At 35.9% G+C, this 19,729-nt stretch overlaps 1 protein-coding gene across 1 annotated transcript in view; it reads left to right on the top strand.

Moving 5' to 3' along the window:
* The window catches only part of LOC124353140 (bifunctional glutamate/proline--tRNA ligase-like), a 127,555-nt gene that overhangs the window by 81,404 nt on the left and 26,422 nt on the right, over positions 1-19,729 (top strand). The window contains 4 exon segments of the mRNA XM_046803001.1: positions 4,053-4,262; positions 4,363-4,515; positions 6,782-6,899; positions 8,336-8,475. Of these exon segments, the coding sequence (XP_046658957.1) occupies positions 4,053-4,262; positions 4,363-4,515; positions 6,782-6,899; positions 8,336-8,475 (621 nt within the window).

Here is a 19,729-nt window from a genome sequence, read left to right as displayed (position 1 = left end):
ATAAGTCTGTTTTAAATGGTCTGATACAGCTTTTTAACTATAAATGTTGTTTTAATTTGTACTGTTTATATGTTAGTTTTAATTGTACTAGTTTGAAATCTTTTTAATTTAAGCTCAGCATTCTAGTCAAACTATTTTAATTTGTTATATTCATTTGTCAATGTAAATTTTGTGATAAATTATTCATTTGTGTTTCCTATTTGTAAGTATTTAAATTTTAGCACTGGTGAATATTTATTATGCAATTTTTTTTATAGTTTGAGCAAGTAAACCATTTATGTATAAACTTACTACAGAAAAAAATTATTTATTACTGTGTTATAACCACCATAGAACTTTAATAGATAATATTTATATTGTCTGACAATGTCTATTGTACCTTTGTGTATTTAATGACAATAAAGCTTCTTGATTTGGGGGGGGGGGGGTGGGGGGGGGGGGGGGTGGGGGGGGGGGGGGGTGGGGGGGGGGGGGGGTGGGGGGGGGGGGGGGTGGGGGGGGGGGGGGGTGGGGGGTCTTGACTGTCTTTAAATAAACCAATAAAAGATGTACCAAGGGATCAAAAAATGTATAAAGTAAATCAATAGGTCAGAATTTTCATGTGTAGCGAATGTAAAGTTGGTGACTTTTTAGAATTAAGTTTTATTGTAGCCTATTGGTGATAAAATTTTATTCTAGATATTTATTCCAGTCACCGTTTTAAAATCTGAATATATAATTAATTTGTAACCTTAGACTTTTATTTTATTGGCAATTTACATTAATAGGTCTAAAATATCAGAACAGTAATGCCACGCCTATTGTACAGCCTGGTTTGAATATTATTTTTATTTATAGTATTATTAAAAGCTCATAAAAAATGCAACTGGTACCGAAAAGTGTGAAAACTAGTTGCTGTTGTAAAAATAAGTGAGAAAAAAAGATCAGTAGCACTACATAGCAGAGAGTAAATTCAGCTGATTCTTCAACTTCTACATACAACTGCGTTTTAATAAACGTTTAAAACATTCAGTAGACTAGTAATGGCATTCAAGCAGTCTACAAGACTTTATTATAACTATGAGGAAAAATTAATACATTCATGACGATGTGTATCCCGTCGGATTACACGGGATCTTTCACAAGTGCCATTGTGTACCCGATCGGGTACATATTGGTCTTTTGTAAAGTGTGTTGTGCGCCCGATAGGGTACACATTGCTATGCATTTCAACTGAAGCCTCCTACAGTTACTATGAAATTTAATAGTTCGAGCTGAAAGTTTATAGTTAGCACCAGCTTATTTTACCATATAATATTTAATAATTGTCTATTGATATATATTTAAGTAATAATCAATACCAAATATAAAAAAGAATTGTTCTTGCACAATAGAGGAGTTTCAGGTAGATTTTTATTGCTGACATATATTTTCTACTTAATTTGATGTTGAAAACTTGTTGTTTTGTAACTGTTAATTATTCACTTTAGTTGTTAAATTTATCATGCTACTATTTTTAACGTCACTATTCTATATTTTTCTCATTTGATTTAAATTGTGTTGAAATTTAACATTATTATTACTCTAATTTACTTTACTCCCAGGGCCATTTATATCGGAGGTGATATTTAGCCGCACCAACAAAGCTCCTCCATCTTGAAAGGTCCTCTGCATCTTCCTCTGAAGCGCCCACCTTCTCCATATCAGCCTTCACCTGGTTCCACCATCTCACTTTCGGTCTCCCACGGGGTCGTCTTCCTTCTGGGTTACCGTACATTACCCTCCTCAGTTTGCATTCCTCTTCTCTTCTCAAAACATGGCCTGCCCAACGGAGTCTTCTGCACTTTATTTCTCCTATTACATCCGTACTATTGTAGAGCTCCCTGATTTCTCTATTATGTTTTCTTCTCCATACCCCTTGTTCATATGGTGGCCCATAAATTTTACGTAAAATTCTATTCCCGAAAACTAGAAGCTTTTTCTCATCCTTCTTATTTAGCCTCCACGTTTCGGATCCGTACAAAAGCACTGGACATATAATTGTTTTGTATATTCTAGTTTTAGTTTTGTGAGAGAGAGATTTGGTTGAAAGTATCCTATTATTATTACAATGTGATTATTTTAATTATTAGTTGTAATTATTATTTATTAATTTTTTTTTTTCAAATCATTACTTTGCCAGTAAGATTTAGCATTTACCTTTAGTTCTAATTTTACACTGTGTAAAGTATAGGGCTATATAACTGTGCAGTGTTATTTGTCAGTGAAAAATTATATTTTACATATAATATTAGATTTAACATGGGATGTTTTTGACATTCACCTTTACTACGTTTGTGTTTCTCTGCAATAAAGACAGTTATTGGTTGACACCTGAGCTGGCCAATGATCTTTTGATTCCAAAATCAACAGGCTTTCTTCTTGGAACAATAGGAGTTTGTGTAAAAAGTTAAAGTTTCTGCCATCTTTTAATCAAGAGTTGATGCACAGACAGCAGCATGATTTTAAGATAAGGTGTTGGTGGGTCCTTAATAAATCAACTTTATTTATTGCAAGAAATGTGTTTTGTTTTACTAAAGTACTGTGTCAATGGCAGGTAGATGAAAGTGGAGCTACCGGAGGTTTAAAGAAACAAACACGTCTTGGACTAGAAGCTAAAAAAGAAGAAAATCTGCCAGATTGGTACTCCCAGGTGAATTTCATAACTTTTAATTTTTATACTTCTTTATAATCTCATTTTAATAAACTGTGCCGAAATATGGAATTAACCCTCTGTCTTTATTTTGGTATTTCATTACACTAGTACATGGTTTCAATTTCACAAGTTGTCAAAGTTGGTTATTAACAAAATTACATCTAATACTATTAGTGCCAGTTGTTTTATTATAAACTGTGTCAAAAAGTGTCAGACTATTTTTTTTATTTTTTTTCATAAGTTTAGTAAAATTTCTATGGTTTTTTATTTATTAAATTGTGAATAAAAAACATGTTTTTATTTTGTTTCCAATAACAAAATTCATCAAAGCAACCCTATATTTAAGTCTATTATATAATGAAAAGGTGCACACACAAATTTTATTTACAATTTTTTATAAGTGAATAAATTACATAAGTCAAAATCGTCCATGTTATTGAAGAGTACATTTAATTTACTTCCTTTAACGGAGCTTTAAATTTAGTCTGAATGAGATCCAAATACTTTTTAATTGTTAACATTTTTCAAACATAAAATACTTAAAATCACACAGGAAACACACAGAAAACACCTCAAATATATTTATGAAGAGGTATCTAAAAGTAACTGTAATAACTTTGCCATGGACAAGGATCATGCAGTACGCATTTCTGCCAGTAGGCGTGATAGTACAACTCATTGCCAGTTCCGTGCCGCCTGAGTTCTCGGCTTGGCTTGTTCTATTTATTTACAGTAGGTCGCGTCGCAGCATGCCCTAAGCGGCAGACTCACTCACCCCATTTCCAATCTCATTTGTAGTTAAACTACGCAGTTTATATAAAAATATAGCAAATAAAATTTATGTTTAGGACTTTAGCTACAACTTTTGCACTGATAAAATTTACCTGGCCAAAAACAACTTAAGATGGGTATTATTTTTATGTTTTAGTTTTTAGAAGTTTTGTTACTTATGTTTATAATTTAATTTTATAAATTTTTATCATATTAAAATTTTATAAATGAAAAGCAAATTCAACTTTCTAAATTGCTTATAATCATGTCAATAAACTTCTGCACAAGAGTATGAAATTTCATAATTTGACTACAAACTGAAAAGCAGCGAATTAAAACCGAGCACCAGTTTTAGGCATGATTCAATTTTTTCACCAATAAAGGGACGCTGGCTTCAACGTCTGTAATGGCTTTTGTATGAGAATGCCCTGTCTATTTCTATCTTTGGTCTGTTTTTTATGGTTACAGCTGATGTTTTGGTGCTCCCACACACATATCAAAATTGATATCTCCGGTTTCCATTGACTAAAGACTAACAATGAATTGGTTTTAGACCATCATGAAACTTTCCTCTTACTATGTCTGAATGTATTGATATATGTCAAAGGTAATCACGAAAGGGGAGCTGATAGAATACTACGATGTGAGTGGTTGCTACATCTTGCGCCCTTGGGCCTTCACTATTTGGGAGCAAATCCGTGATTGGCTGGACCTACGCTTCAAGCAGCTGGGAGTTAGAAACTGCTACTTTCCGATGTTTGTTTCTCGCAACGCCCTCGAGAAGGAGAAAACCCATATTGCGGACTTCGCTCCTGAGGTAGGTAGTACTGAGTGTGAATTGTTATAATAATGTTAAAATATGTCCTACCTTATAAGCAGTTGTGTGAGTTGAAAATTAAGAAAGTTTTTGTTGAAAGGTGGCGTGGGTGACTAAATCAGGAGAGTCGGATCTCGCAGAACCGATAGCCATCCGACCCACCAGTGAGACAGTGATGTATCCTGCGTACGCCAAGTGGATACAGTCCTACCGTGACCTACCTCTCAAACTGAACCAGTGGAACAATGTTGTGGTAAATATTGGTGTTATAAGATAAATATCAACTCTTACTTAATGCGTTTACAATCCAATGTTATTTAATTCCTAGCTAGACATGATAAAAAAGTTTGTGATGAAATGATCCTTTCCAAAATTCAATTATTCCTTTGAATATTAAAATTATTATAAACTGATACAGTGGTGTATCAAATAACCTGAGGGTATGAAGTATAAGTCTTACTAACTAACCCAGTAAAGTAACTTCATCATGTGTTATTATATGTCACATTATAAAATACCATGTGAGTGTGTTTCGCTTGTTTAAACATTTGTTAACATATTGTGATTATCTTATTACCATCCTTGCTACCTCTAAGACAAGTGTAATAATTTTAGTTTTATTTCAATCTTTTTGACCATTTGGGCTCAAGATAGTTCTTATTAGACCAAGAGGAACCTTACTTACTTACTGCCGGGGCGTAACAAATCTCAGTCAATTCTTTGCCTCGTCTATGAGCCTCTTCCACGCCACCCTGTCTTCCGCCAGATCCACAGACCCTCCACACCGGGTCACATCTTCGACCACTTGATCGCACCATCTTATCTTTGGCTTACCCAAAGGGCGCCTTCCTGCCGGTACCGCCTGGTAGACCTCTTTTTAACCTTGTGCCCTCCTGTCTCCGATGTACATGTCCTAGCCAGCTAATTCTCTTTGCCTTCACCAAAGCCACAATATCAGGATCTTGGTATACATTGCGTAATTCTCTATTTTTTCTTATTCGCCACACCCCTTCATCACATATTGGTCCAAAATATTTTTCGGAGAACTTTATTCTCAAAAACAATCAACCGCCCCTCATTTTTCTTCGTTAATGTCCATGTTTCACTTCCATACATTAGGACTGGTTGAATGATTGTTTTATAAATTCTTATTTTGGAGCATTGTGACAACAATCTTGACGTAAAGAGTTTTGTACACGCCCCAAGACACCTATTTGCATTAGCTAATTTGCTTTGTGGAACCTTAAAGAGGAACCTTTTGTACAGTGGAATACTGGTTAACCGAAATAAAGGGGGAGCAGCCATTTTCAGATAACCAATGTTTTGGTTAATTCAATTTCATCCAAATATATCTTATTAGAATGGTTGTGTTAACCCGTTGACTGCCTAATGTGATCGGCCCGTGGGTTTTTACAAAAAGTGCTGTTTTTCAAACTTGGTAACATACTTGTTCCTACTTACATAGGGAAAAATGAAAAGTTGCATACAAATGTATTGAGATCAAAAAATTATAACACGTAATAAAATTTTGTTTTATATATATATTAATTTTAAAATGTTAACAGATTTTGTCATTTAAATAAATATTGTCATATCTTACTTTTCCGCCAGCACAATAAAACAAATCATTCCATTATGTGTATTTTTGAAAAAATGTTGAATTATCTTGTGGAACACTACACCAATAATTAACTTAACAAAAATTAAAACTCAGTTGTAAAAAAATTTTAACTCAGTTATACAGATACTTACTTTTTTGAAATTTGGTTTGTTTGTTCCTATATACATAAGGAACAATAAAAAATATGCATACAGATAAATTTTTATAATAAAGTTACAATTGTTTTTTTCCAAAATTTCCAAAATTAAAAAGTTTAATTTTATTTTTAAAAATGTGTATGTGTGTTATCATTTAGATAAATATTACAAGTTATAACCTACTTTTCCCCCTAAGTAATAAAAAAAACCATCTCATTCTGTTTTTAATTGCTAATTTATGAATTATTTGGCTGAACATTACGCAAACACCAAAAGAGTGCTGGGCACTCATAGGGTTTAGGACATAAATTACGTACAAATGCAACTAAAGTAAATTTCTGTAAGTTATGCTTTGGACACAATGTTCTGGTGTCAAATATAAACTGTTTTACTTAGTTTTTGTAAACACTTTAATCCTTTGTGAAAATATTCTAGTTGACCCGGGTTTTGGTAGACCGATTTCGGTTCGGTACTGGGTTTAAGTACCTTTTTAGCTGAACAGTACAAAAGCTGATATCTTTTTGAGAGAAGTTCACTATACATGGTTATAGTAATAATAAACTTCCATTTTTCAAATCACATAGTTGCCTTACATTTTGTACACAATGTTAATGTGATTTAATTGATAAATGTTATTATATTATAAGAGCATTCTTCCTTACAGTATGCTGATTATAATCATCTGGGTTAATTTGAAAGAGTTTCATTTTGTTTATTTTTCCTGTGTGTTTATTTTTATTTATTTTGTTTATGTTATCTAGAGGTGGGAGTTCAAACACCCGCAGCCGTTCCTGCGAACACGAGAGTTCCTGTGGCAGGAGGGTCACACTGCGTACGCCTCCCAGAAGGATGCCCAGGAAGAGGTCTATCAGATATTAGGTACAGTGATATTCGTAACAATCACCAGACATAACTGAGCAATCAGATGTAAATTATTGTATGACCAGCATTTGTGAAATTAGTTTTAACGAATAAGATTCTCAGAATAATTAGGCAAGTAGGTATGAGATTGCTAATAAGAACTGCGCAGACTCCTATATTTTACTGTACAGACTTTTCCAGAAAATTGACATATCAAGCACATTAAAAACTACATCATTAAATTACAAAATAAACAATAAAAATAAATGTGTTTATTTTTGGGAAATAAAGAAATTCCAGTTTTATCGATAAGTTTGTGATGTATTATTTCTGAACTCTTGCAGAATATTAACAGGAAACTACTCTACTCATTTTACTATACAGTATTACATTAGTTTAATATGGTAACAATATTCTAAAATTTCCTCAGGCTATAAAAATGTAACCAAATAAAAATAAACTTTATCAAGAGATATTTAAATAAGCTCAAAAAGTGAAGGTGTATATATAAGTGGGAAGTAATGTGGGATATACATTATTTCCCAAGTGCTTGAGGATTAGTTGGGAGCTATATTTAAACAATGTTACTTTGTCTAACTTTAAGGAACAAGTAAAAAAAAAGTAAGTAATATGGCAATGTCTAGGTTTTTTTAAAAATTCAATTCCACAAAAATTATGAATTTAGAGATAGGTTTTAAAGATTGCAAACTCTCATAGGGAAATTTTCTATAGACTTGGGATTTTCACTAATTATGTCTCCCATAATATGAAACTACTATAATTAGTATTTACATGTTTGATTATGAGGTTCTTTTTCATTCTCCGATATCATCCCATGATGGCCAGACACGTGGCAGGCTTGTGGAATAATACATTAGATAATTCATTTCTCACACCACGCACATAAGTGAAAATTTTATGGGACGTTACAATGTTTGTGAACAGTAAATTACGGATATCTTAGTCCTTAACTGCTCCAGTACTCTTTTTAATGCGATTTAATTGCAAAATCACGTTAATCCAGAGCTTGTTCCTGCCCTCTGTCAGGATTAAAGATGACAGCTAACCCTGCAGATTTTACCTCCGGATTATCTCATTTTCCCCAAATTCCGAGCTGCTGAAGCCATCTGGATTCTGTCAGATCGCGAGTATTGTAACCTTATACTCATAAAGCCAATTTTCACATACAAAGCTCAGGGTCGGGATCAAAAACCTGTTTTAAATTACGATCAAGAGTTAATTCCAGGCTCGTGAACTGCCTCTATATGTTTTTTCCTTCAAAATCACTGTATCATTCTGACAACTTAACTATATCAGTTCCTGGGTTAAACTAGTCATGTACAATTTTTTTAATAAAATTGCAAACTGTGTACATAGTATTAAAATTTTCATTTTAACTTAATTTTAAAATCTGAAAATAATAATGATAGTTATCGTCTGTTATCAATGTTTAGAGCTGTACGCTGGGGTGTATGTCGATCTTCTTGCCATTCCCGTGATAAAGGGCCGGAAAACTGAGAAAGAACAATTTGCTGGGGCGGACTTCACGACCACCGTCGAGGCCTTCATATCAGCCAGTGGTCGGGCCATTCAGGTAAACTGTCCAGAGTGTTGATAAGTAACTTCTGGAGGTGGTTATTGACACGAATAGATTGTTATTATTTTGTGAGGTGTTATTTAATGAAACAACTGATAACTGTTCAGATTAAACACTTTTGTGGAGGTTGAGTCAGTGGACGCTGTGTCGGACTTGACTCCTGAAATCTGGAGTGATATTTGTCTGAAGAGATAAAAAAAAAGTCGGCTATGAAGAAGCTCAAAATGAACTCGTTAAATCGTTTTGTCATCAGAGACACCTAGACCACAAGTTATAGTGTAATATAGGTTAAGAGGTATTCTCATTATCTTACCTTTTTTTGGATCTCTTCAGACTAACATGACTCCAATGTTTACAGACTTGATTTTTTTTTAAGATAATAATATACACATATAATTGATGTAGCTTTTATATGAATATAATATAATAATAATATATTTAAAAATATGTTATTAACCCTTTGCATGCCAGCCCATTTTCCAAAAGTACTACCCAGAAACGCCAAGGGCATTTTCAGCAGTTTTGCAAGCTTTCACTAAATGTATCATACCTTTTTTATTTTTTAACAGATATTGATGATTTTTTTACCATTATTTTGCTTATGAAATGCCCTTGTTCTGTTGGTAAATTTTAGTTGCATAAATGTAATTTAAACTTATAAAAAAGTTATAAATTAAGAAAAAAAAATTTAAAATTTCCAAAAAACATTTTTTTAGCACAAATAAGTGGTTTTAAAAAAAATGTATGCTGATTTCCTGTTATATCCTAGTAAACTATATCTAACCCTTAACCTAATTACAAAATTTCAAAAGCCTACCTTATATAGAAGTCCAGTTATGATCTTTTTCACTAAATGTGACACGGGCACAGTTTTTGTAATTTGCATGGACGTTGTATGTAATGTTACACTATATTCACAAATCAATATTTGACACTATACAAATCAGTACTTTGGGATTATACCAACCACACCAGTATGAAGAACACAAAAATATAAATTTATAGATATGTTACGAAAAAAAAAACAACTTTTTAATTACAAAATTACAAACTTACAAAGATTATCAATTGTTAATGAGGTCAGATTCGCTTAAACTTTTTTCAATGAACTTAGAACGTTATAAAACGATGTATTTGAGTAACAGAACTAACATTCCATCAATCAACAAGCATTTCCAGGTATTATGATCTGTATTGTGGTCGCTGTTATCTTATCTTTCTCGAGAATCCCGATTACGGCAGGCCGCGCGGCGTCACATGAATTATTTAAGTTTTTTGCACGGTACATAATTGCCTTTCCATTACAATTCAATTTATATTTCTGATCAATTGATAGATACTATCTCGAGGGATGTTTTTCTTTCGTTGACATCAGCGCGAGCTTCGGAAGCACCTTCGGCCGGAGGCACTCGCATTTTGGGTGGCGGAGTTTGATCAAGAATAATAACAAGTTTAGTGTGTTTTTTTTTTCAATAAAGAGTTTAGTTTTTGTTTGGTAATGTTTGTTTTTGTTGAATTTTTGTGTTTGGAGAAATGTAGGGGTAAAATACGAAAGTACAACAAAGCGAACGGGCGGCGAGACTCTGCAATCACGTTATCTACTACACCGCTCGACTTTGACCTCTGTCTGAGGATGGGGAGGGGTTTGCGATAAGACAATTCCTGTTTTATATCGACGAAATATTGTTCTACGCTAATCTATTAATCATTAGAAGCTAAATGTCAAATAACGATTCATGTCTGGGTGTGGTCTGTATAATCGGAAAGTACCAATGAATCTAATAAAAGGGGCATAGTAAAAATGCCCTAACAACAAAAGTAATGAGAGAATTACAAATGTAACCTCAATCTCGACCAAACAATTCAACAGCTGCGAAGCTCAAATACGACCAAACAAACAGTCCATAAAGGAATTAATTACTTTGTGGTTGCAAAGCAACTAATCGACTATCGATTAGTCAAAATTTCGCGGCAATAAGATGAACTATAAGAAAATTACAGGCGAAAAACGTGACGTACCTATATTACGGCCGTTGGCGATTTTCAGTTGAGTAGCCGACGGCCGTAATACCGGTACGTTGGCATGCAAAGGGTTTAAAAGACTTTCAACTAAATGTTTGTATAGCAATCTGGCATTGCCATTTAAAAACTAGCCATACTTATATTTCTAAAAAAATAATTTTATTAAGTAATATATTTCAACAACAATAACGGTTTAGTGTACAGACTTACAAACAATAGCCAAGTTTATCAGTTTGTTTAATGTTTTATAACTATAAATTGTTTGCCAAAAATACTTTGTCAGGGTCCCCACCCGACCGTGAAAACCGTGAAACCGGGAATAAGCCGTGAATTTCGTTCACCGTGAAAAAACCTTAAATAAGCCGTGAATTTTGTTTACATACCGTGAAAATCTCTACAACTTTTGAATAAATAAAATCAACACGGGTCGTCGTCAGACGAACATATGGGAAGGTTGACCTTCGCTATTGCAAAGTAAAAAGTAGCACGCAATGTAGGGGATAGACCACGAAGTTTGACAGGTGCTGCTATCTGAGCGATTTTACTGATAATATGGTTTATAAACAAATGAGGAAAAGGAAGGGCCGGTGGGAGATGACGCTTCCGGCTCAAATCACGTGAGGCCTGTCTTTGTCTGTCGCCAGGTTCCGGGCCTTGGCTACGCTACGCGGCTGTAAACAAGGCATTCTCTGATTGAACGCGAGATGAATAACACAATTTAATTACTTGATAGATTGTCGTTTAATGTAAACACTTTTCGTATTGGAGTTTTATTGTATCAAATATAGTCTATTATTGTTTTCATAAAATAAAAAAAGTATACAAATCCTTAATCTAATGTAAGGAATTTAAATTACATTTTAACTTAATTTCATTCTATTAAATCCCTTATTTTATTTAAATATTAATGAGAAAAATGCTATTCAGTACGATATTTATATCGTTGTGTGTAATGACTGTTAACACAATGTAATAATTATAAAAAAATTTTAATTTATGGTGGACAATAAATTGAATTAATTTAGGGTCTTGCGTAAAATAAATAGTATAATAATGTGACGGAGCAGAACCTACACGACACATATCAATTAACGCAGCGAGACCATAACTTTATAGGCCTATATAACTGTTTTAATTACCAGTAAGGTCGTTTGAGAAAACAATTTTATTTTTCATCTCTTTAGATATTAAACGGTAGTGATATGCGTTTTCCTTATCAATAATATTTTTTATGATTCCTAAGCTGCATGGATATTATGAGTGTACACGGTTTAAATCTTTTATGGTGAATGTGTGTTTAAATTGTATAATGTATTAGTAAAATATTACAAATGAAACGTCATGTTATAAAAACGTTAGAAAAAAAACCATTGCATTTTTTCTAACCAGGAAACAACAAACGTCAAGTAACTTTGTAGTGTTAAGCTTTATTACTACAAAACTACAAATCGAGGAAGTCGTCCAAGTATAATTTTGTCGGGTTCCATACGACTACGTTAACGCTATTAATCATTTCATGCAGATGAAAAATATATCGTACAAGGTTCATTTATTGTACAACGAAACGAAACGAACATCTGACAATCCTTCATCAAAACATCAGGGGGCTACCAAACAAAGTTGACAGACTAAACCATTTGCTCAATGAAACATCCCCTAGCCTTTTAATATTGACAGAACACGGCTTGAGTCAAAGTGAAATTTTAAACACCAAAATACAAGGCTACAATCTGGTAACTGAATTTAGCAGAACAGATCACAAGCTAGGAGGTGCCGCTATATACTGTAAGGACAACCTGACAACCAGTGTAGAGGCCATTGAAATTACACACTTTTGTAAAGAGCTCCTCTTTGAGGCAGCAATGGCACAGATCAAAATTAAAGAAAAGCAAATATATCTCCTTGGTGTATATCGCCCTCCTGGTGGAAACACAAGAAGTGGCCTAAACTTCTTATCACACATCCTAGACCACAGCCAAGCACACAATAAGTTATTTTTATTACTAGGGGATATAAACATTGATAGCCTAAAAGAAAACAACCCTGACAATTTGATGCTACAAGACGAACTAACCACACACAACATAAGAAGGCTTCCCCTTCCTGCGACACGGGTAACAGCCGAGACGAGATCCTCGATAGACTGCGTATGCACCAACATCCCAGAAGCAGAGGTCACTGTAACTATTTTACAAACTGGCCTCTCCGACCATACAGCCCAATTGAGCAGCCTTAACCTAAATCAAGAGACCAACTCAACATCAAAACTAAAGCGACAAATGGGGAAAAAGAACCTTGAAAATCTCAAATCCATCTTCTACAACAAAAACTGGAATGCTGTTGAAACTGCTGAAGACACAGAAACTGCATATAATATATTCCATGACACCCTTTGTACTGCCCTAGATATCTGCTGCCCACAAAGGAAACACAAGAACAGAGGCCCTACCAAACCATCTCATTACTATGACCTGGAATCTGCCGATATGAAAGCCTCCTACCTACGAGCCCTCAACACCTATGAAACAACAGGAGACATTCGAGACAAAGAAATAATGAGAAACAGTAAGAGGATATATGACCAAAAACTAAGAACACTGCATCGGCAAGCAAACTCAAAGCACATAGAAGAATCTGACAACAAGACCAAGGCTCTATGGAGTTTGATTAATAATGAGAGGCGTGGGAAACAGTGCAACCAGGAGTGCCCTAAACTTAACATCAACAACACCACCCTACATAATCCTACAGAAGTAGCCGAAAGCCTTAACACTTAAGTAGTATACTTTGGCCGTTCCTGGGACAACGCACCCGAGACCGGTTCTGGGACAAACCGTGTGTGAGACCGAATCTGGGACAGAAAATTGTTAGAGAGCGACTAAGAGTGTGAGTACGGGTAGTCAGAACCGCGCCGCGCGAATCACCACGCATGTCATCGCTGTCCCGCCACCGCGCAGACACCACGCGTTGTTACTGTAAGTATACAAGCAATCGGCACGCGCCTCGTCAGCACCGCACCGCGCGACTGCTGAACCGTCACCGCCACCGCGCCTCGTCATCACCGCGCCGCGCGACTCTGCTGAACCGTCACCACCACCGCGCCGTGTGAGACACCGCGTGTTGTTTCTATAAGTATACAAACAATCGGTACGCGCCTCGTCACTGTCCAGTCACCGCCGCGCCGCGCGTGACACCGCACCTTATAAATTACTAGTTTGGTATAATGTAAGTGTATTGTGGATATTATCAGGAATTAATGAAGCAGAAAAGTCGGAAAGAAATCCTGCTTCGAGCATTAGAGGTTCATAAACCTGTGGTTAAGCGATTCCCTAAGAGAAAAATTGTAACTTTGGGTATTGATGATTTGTGGGCTGCAGACCTTGTTGTAATGATTAGGTTTTCAAAGGAAAATGATGGATTCAGATACATACTTAATGTAATTGATACGTTTTCAAAATATGCGTGGTCAGAACCATTAAAAACTAAAAGCTCACAAGAGGTTACTAAATCGTTTGGTAAAATATTAAGAAGAGCGAAAATTGGTTGGTCACAAACCCCCGAACCTTCTTCACACGGATAAAGGACGAGAATTTGTTAATAAGGAATTTAGAGAGTTTTTACACAAAAATCAAATAAAAGTTATACCATACTGAAAATGAGGAAAAAAGTGCCATTATAGAGCGTTTCCATAGAACTCTCAATGAAAAAATGAAAGTGCACTTTGAAATTCAAAACTCTTTTAGATGGGTGTCACATTTACAGAAGCTTCTACGTCAATATAACAGTAAATTTCATAGCACTATAAAGATGAGCCCATCAGAAGTGAATTCAAGCAATAAACAAACTTTAAGAAACATGTACGCAAACACTGGACGATGTCTAGTATTCAGACCCAGACTTTCGGTTGGAGACCGTGTAAGAATTACTATAAAGAAAGATGTATTTGGAAATAAATACCGCAGAAATTGGACAAGAGAAATTTTTCGGATTGTGGCCGTCAACAAAACTTGCCCTGTTACCTACAAAATAGCAGACCAGTCTGGTGAGGAAATAATAGGATCCTTTTATGAAAAAGAGTTACAAAAAACTATGTTCTAGTTCAGAGTCAAATGTATTAATAATGCTCTCATCCTTCCTTCCACTCATCCCACACACCCACCCTCTTCCTACTCCTCTTCCTATTCTCATCCATCCATACCTCATCCTTTTCCATCGTCAATCGCCCATACAATAAGAGAGTAGCCAGCTCTATAATAATGGTGTTTTCTCCTGCTAGCAAGCAAACAGCATTTCTCAATGCTACGGATGGTCTTCGAAGATCATCAGTCAAGAAATGTTCGAATTGTGGAGAAGAGGTTACTGCATCTAACCTATCCCGCCACCAAAAAACAAAGAAGTGCATCCATACCTCATCCTTTTCCATCGTCAATCGCCCATCAGTAAGAGAGTAGCCAGCTCTGTAATAATGGCGTTTTCTCCTGCTAGCAAGCAAACAGCATTTCTCAATACTACGGACGGTCTTCGAAGATCATCAGTCAAGAAATGTCCGAATTGTGGAGCTGAGGTTACTGCATCTAACCTATCCCGCCACCAAAAAGCAAAGAAGTGTATGTCAGCGTCAAATCCACCAGCTTATGCTTCTTCCAACGGATTCAATGAAAAACCTCCTTCGATGAAACAAGTATGTTCAAGGTGTGGTGTTGAAGTCAGGAACTCCTCCATGTCCCGCCATAAAAAAACAAAGAAATGCATGTCCACGTTAGATAGACAAACTCCGGATTTTGATATGTCTATGTTGGAAAACTACGCTGATGCTGTGAGTGACAATCAATTCCAGAACGTGATTGCTGATTTTGATATGTCTATGTTGCCAGAGTCCTATTCAAATCTCAGACCTGAAGAACAAGACGTGATTGCTGATTTTGATATGTCTATATTGCCAGAGTCCTATTCAAATCTGAGACCTGAAGAACAAGACGCGATTGCTGATTTTGATTTGTCTATGTTAGACACTCCAGATTTCTATTCCAAAATTAGAGCTATAATTGGTCCATCTACAGCCGACGCTCCAAAGTTTGAACCACCAGTAAAAAGGATACACCCCGATTCATCGAAAATTATATCAATACTTGGTCCACCACCATTTGAAGTTCCGGATACGTCAGACTATTCACTGCATATACCATACAGTCCTGTATACCATTCACCACTACATATTCCCAGAGAGTCCAACATACAACGTGCTTAGTCCGACCGATGTACGTGCTCAAATAAAACCCCAGAAGAAACCATGTCCAAAATGTAGTAAGGAAATAACGGTTTCCAACATGGCTCGGCACCAAAAATCTAAGAAATGTGCCAGCAACCAGCATGGTATGACATATAACGAACGTCTGAAAAAGATGGAAATCAAACCAGCTCCTAAAAGTAAAATGTGTTGGATTTGTGAAACACCAATAGAGTCATCCAACTGGAACCGTCACAAACAATCGAAACGCCATATCCGTTTGTCAGCACTTCATGAAGGTCCTCGATACAGCAGTGAAATATTACCCATTACGAGACTGACACCAAGACTGCCGGCACCCACTCCAGACATCAACATGTTGGTAAAGAAATACCCAAAACGACCAAGGGAAATCAAACAAGTACCGAAGGTCAATACAAACGATATAGCTCTTGAAGCGATGATCCGAAAACCGACTAGACCACAAAAGATTCCTACAGGTGTGAAAAAGATTATTAGTGAGACACCGACTAGTACAATTAATAGTGAGAATTCGATTAGCCCTACCATGGAAGAGAGACAGCTTCTGTCTGAAACAGAATCGCCTTCAACACCTCATCTGGTTCCGGTACGTACTCCAGAGGAGTCACAGACAATACTTGATGAAATATCAGAAGTCCAGTCGGCATTCACGGGAAGATTGAAAACGTATGTGATTATGAACAAACGTGGGATCAAAGATCCAAAAATGTTTCTTGAGATATGCAAACCACTCGTTGTTGACAAACTTCAGGAAGCTGTAAAAGAGAAGAATCTTAAGGTAAACATGGTTTATCATGCTGAATTCAAGAAAATAATAAACGATGTGGAGGTGACTCAAGTCATGAACTTTAAAACGAAAAAATGAAATTCTTTACTCGACAACGTCTCTGTCTGACTATTATAACTCAGCAAAACTTAAGATGTTGGTTGAGATGGAGGAGTTTGAGGCAAACGGTTCTCAATGGTCACTAAAAAGTGTGAAAGACTTGGAGATCAGAGTCAACCGATACGTTCCTTTTCACGGATCCAGCTATGTGGTTCTACCAAAACAGATTCAATCCAAAAAGGCTGTTATTAATGTAAAAAACGAAGATCAGAAATGTTTTATGTGGTCTATTCTGGCAGCTTTACATCCAGTTAAGGTTCATCCAGAAAGAATCAGCAATTACGAACCTTTCAAACGAGAGCTGCTTCATGCACTAGCAACTTGCGAATGCCCCATGAAACTTGATGATATAGCAAAGTTTGAAAGACTTAGTGGCATTTCTGTTAATGTCTATGCTTATGATGACAAGTTCGATATATTCCCGCTGAGAATAACTGATAACGAGATGGAAAAACATGTTAATCTACTGTTTATCAGAGAAAAAACAAACACTCACTACTGCTGGATCAAAGATATGTCCCGTTTGGTTAGTTCACAGATCTCACGAAATGGACATAAGATGTGGATATGCAATAGGTGTTTGCAACACTTTACGAGAGAGGGTTTACTCATCAAGCATAGAGAAGACTGTAACACACACGATGCTGTGAAATTGGAACTACCAGAGCCAGGAACTGTAATTAGATTTAAAGATTTCAATTGCTCAATGAGAGTGCCCTTTGTGTATTACGCAGACTTTGAATGCTGTCTAGCACCTATTTCAACATGTCAACCGTGTAAAGTGGATTGTAATGGTAATCATCAATCGTTCACTATTAAATATCAGAAACATAATGCCATTTCATTCTGTATGTATGGGGTGTCAGAGAACGGCTTTTCCAAACCACCGATTAAATACTTTGGAGACGATGCTGCACATGTATTTGTAAAATCATTGATTGAGGAGTCGATAAGGATTAATGAACTTTACAAGAGTGAAGCAATAGTCCCCATGCAGTTGATGACAAAAGAGCAACAGGAAATGTTTGAATCTACTACTACATGTCATATCTGTGGAAATTTTCTTGGTGATGATCGTGTTAGAGACCATAACCATTTGACGGGTTTGTTTAGAGGAGCAGCTCACAACAAGTGTAACATCAATTTCAAAAAACCTAGGTTCATTCCTGTTTTCATTCATAATTTAGCAGGTTACGACACTCACCTATTCATTAAAGAGTTTGGTAAGTTCCAAAATCGCATATCATTGATACCCAACAACGAGGAGCGGTACATTTCCTTTACGGTCAGTGTGGAAGGTGGAATTGAACTACGATTCATCGATTCATTCAAGTTCATGTCACAAAGTCTCGATAGGTTGGCAAAGAATCTGACTAGATCTCAATTCAAACACATCTCAACATATTACAATGGTAAGGACCTCAATTTATTGCTACGAAAAGGAGTGTACCCTTACGACTACATGGACAGTATAGAAAAATATAGTGAAACATCACTACCTAGTCAAGAAGAATTTTACAATAGACTGAATAAACAACACATAACAAATGAAGATTACAAACATGCGTGCGATGTATGGACCGCCTTTAACATTCAGAACATGAAAGAATATACAATGCTATATAACGAAACCGATGTCTTGCTGCTTGCAGATGTTATGGAAAACTTCAGGGATGTATGTCTCAATACATACAAATTAGATCCTGCATGGTATTTCACAGCACCTGGGTTGGCTTGGAACGCAATGCTGAAAATTACAAAAGTTGAACTGTCTCTATTGACTGACATCGATATGGTACTCATGGTTGAAAAGGGTATTCGTGGTGGTATTTCACAGTGTTCTCATCGATATGCTAAGGCAAACAATCCCTACATGAAAGACTACGACAAATCGAAACCAAATAACTACCTCATGTACTTGGATGCAAACAACCTGTATGGGTGGGCAATGTCTGTAAAACTACCATATGCAAACTTTCAGTGGAGCAGTACAGACATCGATGTAATGAAAGTTAGTGACGATTCACCCACAGGCTACATATTAGAAGTTGATTTGGAATATCCTGAAAAACTACACGACGTACACTCTGATCTACCTCTCGCTCCAGAACGTAGAGTCCCACCAGGATCGAAAATGGCAAAGCTTCTGACAACTCTCTACAGCAAAGAAAAGTATGTCGTACACTACAAAAATTTAAAGCTTTATTTGAGTCTGGGTATGAAACTAAAACATGTTTATAGAGTTCTTAGTTTCAGTCAAAGCAATTGGTTGCAACCGTACATTAATCTGAATACCATGGAGCGTACAAAGGCGAAAAATGATTTTGAGAAAGACTTTTTCAAACTTATGAACAACTCAGTTTTTGGAAAAACAATGGAAAATATGAGAAATCGTGTGGACATTCGTTTGGGTACTAAGTCCAAATTAGTGGAAAGATGGGTTAGCAAACCGAACTTTAAGAGTCGAACCATCTTTACAGAAAACCTAGTTGCTGTACATTTTAGTAAGAAAAAACTTTTATTAAATAAACCTATTTACGTAGGTATGAGTATTCTAGACATATCAAAGACACTGATGTATGATTTCCACTACAATGTAATGAAAGAGAAGTATGGATCTAATATAAAAATGGTGTACACCGATACCGATTCCCTGATATATGACATCAAAACTAAAAACTTCTACGAAGACATGAAACATATAATTGGATTATTTGATACAAGTGACTACCCCAACCCCAACCAATATGGGCTTCCCCACGTAAACAAAAAAGTTCTGGGTAAAATGAAAGATGAACTTAATGGTCGAATCATGCGAGAGTTTGTAGGACTACGATCCAAGATGTATGCGAGCAATATAGAAGACAACCATTTCATAAAGAGGTCTAAGGGCGTGAAAAAAGCTGTAGTTGAAAATGAAATTACCTTTAGCAACTATAAAGACTGTTTGTTTAGTAACATCGAGCACTACAAAACGATGAATACAATTCGGAGTCAAGCACACAATCTCTACAGCGTAGAACACCATAAAGTGGTACTTTCATCAAAGGACGACAAGCGTTTCGTACTCGAAG

The sequence above is a fragment of the Homalodisca vitripennis genome, chromosome 1, assembly GCF_021130785.1.
Source record: "Homalodisca vitripennis isolate AUS2020 chromosome 1, UT_GWSS_2.1, whole genome shotgun sequence".
NCBI classification, from domain to species: Eukaryota; Metazoa; Arthropoda; class Insecta; order Hemiptera; family Cicadellidae; genus Homalodisca; species Homalodisca vitripennis.
The sequence above is the reverse complement of the archived record's forward strand: the minus strand, read 5'-3'. Positions and strand labels throughout refer to the sequence as shown.